The sequence below is a fragment of the Sinocyclocheilus rhinocerous genome, unplaced genomic scaffold (genome assembly GCF_001515625.1).
Source record: "Sinocyclocheilus rhinocerous isolate Xijiao unplaced genomic scaffold, SAMN03320098_v1.1 scaffold2544, whole genome shotgun sequence".
NCBI classification, from domain to species: domain Eukaryota; kingdom Metazoa; phylum Chordata; class Actinopteri; order Cypriniformes; family Cyprinidae; genus Sinocyclocheilus; species Sinocyclocheilus rhinocerous.
Genome location: NW_015635535.1, coordinates 53,307 through 58,645, shown reverse-complemented (window position 1 = coordinate 58,645; position 5,339 = coordinate 53,307). Strand labels below are relative to the sequence as shown.

Genomic DNA, 5,339 nt, shown 5'->3' with positions numbered 1-5,339 from the left:
CTTAAAACTGGCTAATTTAGCATTTACAATTAAAAGCAGATAAGTAACCACAAAATTAATGCATCATGTATTTCACCGACACAGAAAACTATTATATCATACATAAAAACTATTATGTCATACAGATTTTGTATTTCTTACATTTTGTAATTTGAAAATTGCTGTTTTTTTCCACAAATAAAGCGGCTCAGCTGGTACAACAAGAACCTTAAATGGAACTAATGTGATACAGTTTTGCATTTTCGCATTCATGAAGTGCAGAAAATGCCAATGAGCCAGAATATCTCGTCTATATATAGTACAACGACCGTCAATACGTCAATCTAACCGTCAATACATCGAGAAAAAAAAAATCAAAAACAAAACTCAGTAGGCTACACATTTACCTGGAAAGTGTCGCTATGATTCACGTCGCGGTTCAGTACTGCATTCAGTTTTACTCCTGAGTTTGACTGATCTGATCTATCGCTCGAGGTTTAAAGAATAAACGGACAAAATAAACAGCACAGCATCGGTGCTTTGCATTTATGGACAGTTCGTGAAGCTTTAAGCGGATTCGTTAAATCACATTTGCTGGTCTTCTAAACCGCTGAACTGACCCTCCCTGTTCTAGCCCTCGTCTGTCTGAGCTTCACAATAAGAACACACTATTGAAATAATGTCTGCAATTCTGCTCGCTATTTAACCTCTTTATCAAATATGAAAATATGAAACTATTTTGTTAACTGATTAGTATTACTAAAAATCACAACTATTGTTTACGTAATCAAACTAATCTGAGAGTGTTTTATATTGAATTGATGAAAAATGTATTTTATCTTTTTATTTGTCTGGTTCCATCGTCATCTCTCGGATACAGATAGTAAAAGAGATTAGAGAGTAAAACCTCTCTGATGATATTCATATTGCTGATGAACGCAAAGCGGGCATTTTGGTTTCTGTGTTTCAAGTTAGTTATAAAGAATTAATTTTACATCAAGGGTATACTTTCGTGATAAAGGACTTTAGCTGCTTCGGCTATTCATCATAAGTATGTAGCGAGCAGATAGGTCAAAAGAAATGGCATTGCAGTAAAGAGTGAGTATTCTTATCTCTCTATAGCAGGACACGCCGATCAATACAGGACCTGAGCTATACCCTTGCAATTATCAATGGTTGATTTTGTCTTCTGCATACATTAATAGAAGATTTAAGATCTTTTTGGACATAACTTTTGTAGGGGTGATGGAGTAGAGAAGAAAAAAACTGCTTATGGGAGAACCTGCTGTAAAGGAAACTTTATACATAAAAAGACAGGGATGAGACATCATAATACAAGTCAAATACATTCTGTATTAAATTAATATCAGGATCAAACAGATGCGACAAATACATTGCAATAATTAGGCAATAAACAGATGAGGGAAAAAAGACAGAATGAGAAAACAAATTGCAATAGGCCTAATTAATGTTACGCTCATATAAACACGATACATTTGTTCTTTACGTGTGTTTGTCTGTGTATGCGTGTGTGTGTTTTATTATTATTTTTATTTTAATCGCTTTAAGGTTATAATTATGTCGCTTGTCTACCATCAAAAAAAAAGAAAAATATTATTCATATGCTATATGTAAGTGTCTATTGATAATGATAGGCCTATACTGAGCGAAGATGAGGGAAAAAAGACAGAATGAGAAAACAAATTGCAATAGGCCTAATTAATGTTACGCTCATATAAACACGATACATTTGTTCTTTACGTGTGTTTGTCTGTGTATGCGTGTGTGTGTTTTATTATTATTTTTATTTTAATCGCTTTAAGGTTATAATTATGTCGCTTGTCTACCATCAAAAAAAAGAAAAATATTATTCATATGCTATATGTAAGTGTCTATTGATAATGATAGGCCTATACTGAGCGATTTTATCAGGTCAGTTTCATGCAGTCATGAGCATCAGATGACGGGCTGAGGTGAATTGGTGTGTCCTGCTACATCCTAGCGGTCGTTCTCCGCAATGGGCTCAACTCAAACCTTCAGCAAATCCCTCACACACGACACACAGTCTCACACATGGACACACACCTCTCCAGCGCCATCACCGACAACGAACAACTTCTGGCGCTACCGCTTCGCCCAGCTGAATATAAACCAATACGACAGATACAACGGTAAAAAAAAAAAAAAATTCTCGCGGACGTTCTTGATGCCAGCTGATTTGTAGGCCTGGAGCCAGAGTCTTTAAACGGGCTTATAGAAGACCAAACCACTGCAGACTCCTGAAATGAATGGTATACAGCGGATCATGCGTTAAACTGATGAACTTTTCATGACTCGAACACTTTAACTTACTTTTTAAATACGCTTCAATTTGTGCTGCTAAGAACATTAAAAAGGGGGTGGGGGTGTTGTCAGTTTGCCAATATTCGGGATTTTTTTTTTTCAGCGGTGGCGGACGACATGTTCTTCCTGTCTTTATCGAGAGAAAGAGAGGCGATGATTATGTTACGCGTTCATCGTATCGACTAATGGAAGAGTGGAACTTGCGAGCCAGCAGAAAAGTTATTCTGAACAGGAACAACCCGTATCACTTACTTTCCTCTGTTGGGAATATACATTTATACCATTTGAGGTTCAGAGTAAAATCATGATAAAATGAACTACTGAGGATAAGCCCTACAAAGCAAAGAAAACAATTGACCCTCCTCCTTTTTCTCTGGGCGTTAGAGGTGATTTTGGGTGGATGGTGAAATTTGAAGGTGAAGTAGTAAATTGCGGAGTCCGTCCCTCATTTCCATATTAGTGTGCCCACTGGAGCTCCGCCAATCCAAAATATCATTCACTGTCATAATGATACATCCACATAACAACGATCATCTCCGTTATTTTGCAACTTGACTTTTTGAGATTTTTCAACGAATCTCTGCTTATGTATATGAATGAGGAAGATCTTGCAGCAGAAGAATGTCCCGTCGAAAGCAAGCAAAACCACAGCAGCTGAGATCGGACGAGGACCCTTCACTTCTGGAGCTGCTCCCCGAACACGGTGAGCGTGTGTGTTGCAATCCCTTTTCTATGAGGTGCGTTATTAAATCAGCGCAAATAACTGACTCTTTGTAATTCTAAGGTAGTGTTATAAAATTATTATATTTCATGTAGTTTCACATAGGCCTACTTTGCAAGCTTATTTTGCAGTTTACTAAAATTGTTATGCATTGTTTTTTTTCCGCTTTTCTTGTGTCGCGCGACTTAATTTTGAAACTCTTATTTTTTTCTGACCTTATATTTTAACATATCTAAGTCAAAGCGGAAGGTTAATATGACATTACAATGCTTCATTTGAATTTACATTAGTGTAGTCCTCGATAGATATAAATGATTGAAAATATTTAGACTGATTTTCTTAAATGTGGCACTCATATTTAAATAACAAACAGCAAACGATGTATTTTGGAATTTATATGAAATTTCAAATATTAGCTAATATAGCAAATAAATAATAACAAACATGACACACTAATAACAAAGCTAATAACAAGCATACAAATAAATTCGCAATACAGCGATTATTGTTCAAGTTGACAGATTCTACAAAACCTAATTTATCTTAATTTATCTTGTGTGTGTGTAATTATGCAGAAGCATCCTAAAAACAGGTTTTGTTACTCGGAGACACTCCAAACTTTTAACCGAATTTCTTTACGAAGACTTTAAATAAAAACGGGCTGATTTTCTGCTTTCGTTTAAAAATGTATATTTTTTTCTTAGTTTTAACTTGATATTTTTACATAATTGTTTACTAAATCACTGCCAAAAGGAAAGAAGGAAAGAAAGGTGTTAGTTTCACATGTGTAATGACAATGGCACAAACTCACTGACATTGCACTCATTAATTAAAACAATTCGGGGTTCTACATGTTTCTATTTTCTACAAAAACAGTTTCTGGAAAATCAGTTAATAACAATAATAATAATAATCATCATCATCATCATCAATTAATCACATGAAATTAAAAACCTACCTCATATCTCTGTTATTCAGGCTTAGTCATTTAGAACATTCTTATTCTAACATTTCTTATAGTTTATAAATATCAGCTACTTTATCATATTTATTACTAAATTGTTTATTATATTATATTATTATGTATAAGTTTTACGTTTTTAGGTTATGATGTCTTTATTTTCTGTTATATGTTATGACTCTTTAGGAGTCACTGTATTTCCTATGTGGTGTTAATCTGTGAAACTATAATCAAAATGAATGTCAAAATTAAAGCACCTCATGACTCACCAACCTCATGACTAAGTGTGAAGCAGTAAACAAGCAAAATGTCTAGCAGACACAGCAGAAATACATATAAAATGTTTATTTAAAAAATAAATTAACAATAGTATATGTATGTAATCCAGATAAATTCATAAATCTATTAATACATACTTTACGTACATATTTGCCATTCTTGTAACATATATACATTATAATAATCGCAGTAAGTCAAGAGAGAATTAAAAAGAATTGCACATTAAAAAAATAATGACAAATTAATCTAACATATTTGAACCCTTGCAGTACTGAGCATATTACATTGACTTGTATTTTGTTTTTTGGCTGTATACTGTTGATGTATGATCTGGATTCTAATGCATATGATTAGCAACAGAAGTATTGATTGTTTCCCCATTACAGTAATCTAATGATACGATCGGTCATGCTGTGAAAATTTAACTATTTGGTCTGACTAAGGTCTAAATGTCCAGTACACCATTGTCATACTTCACGTTCACTTAGTGGAATGTTTTCCTGTAAGAATGTTTAAGTAACTTTGTCCTTTTCTTAATGAGCGCAGTGTTTCTTTAGACATATCCTCTGTTCGTCTTTGCACAAGTATTTAAATGCTCATTTTGATTATCTTTTGGTTGCCTGGCTTTTGAGGGGAAAATAAAAAAAACTCTTTTGTGTGGGAACTCAATGGTGTGCCAACAAGAAACAATCATTGTCCACCTTCCCACCCCTCAGTCAGTCCTGACCCTCTATTTGTCCCTGAGGAGGGCTGCTTTGATACTGCATGCACTTAACCTTTGGCTTTATGGCACCATCATGGGTGGCCAATAGATGTCAAGCTTTAAATGCAGTTTGTACAGATGTTCTGATGACCTGAGGAAAGTGGCTTACATATGTCCTATGAAGTATTAATTATAATAATCTTACTGTTGTCTTTCATCTACAAACAACAAAAGAGCTCTTTTCAAACTCATTGTCATGCTGTTCATCTAACACAGTTTACAACATCAAACAACATTTGAATTCACAGTCTATTTTTGAACACTACTTTTCCAATATATATATATATATATAT

The 5,339-nt window shown here is 34.2% G+C and overlaps 1 protein-coding gene across 1 annotated transcript in view; it reads left to right on the top strand.

The window, feature by feature from the left end:
- Positions 1-2,943: 2,943 nt before the first annotated feature.
- Positions 2,944-5,339, top strand: part of LOC107747198 (sal-like protein 3) — a 14,934-nt gene continuing 12,538 nt past the window's right edge. Inside the window, exon 1 of the mRNA XM_016561634.1 lies at positions 2,944-3,025. Coding sequence (XP_016417120.1) covers positions 2,944-3,025 — 82 coding nt within the window. The remainder of the gene's footprint in view (positions 3,026-5,339) is intronic.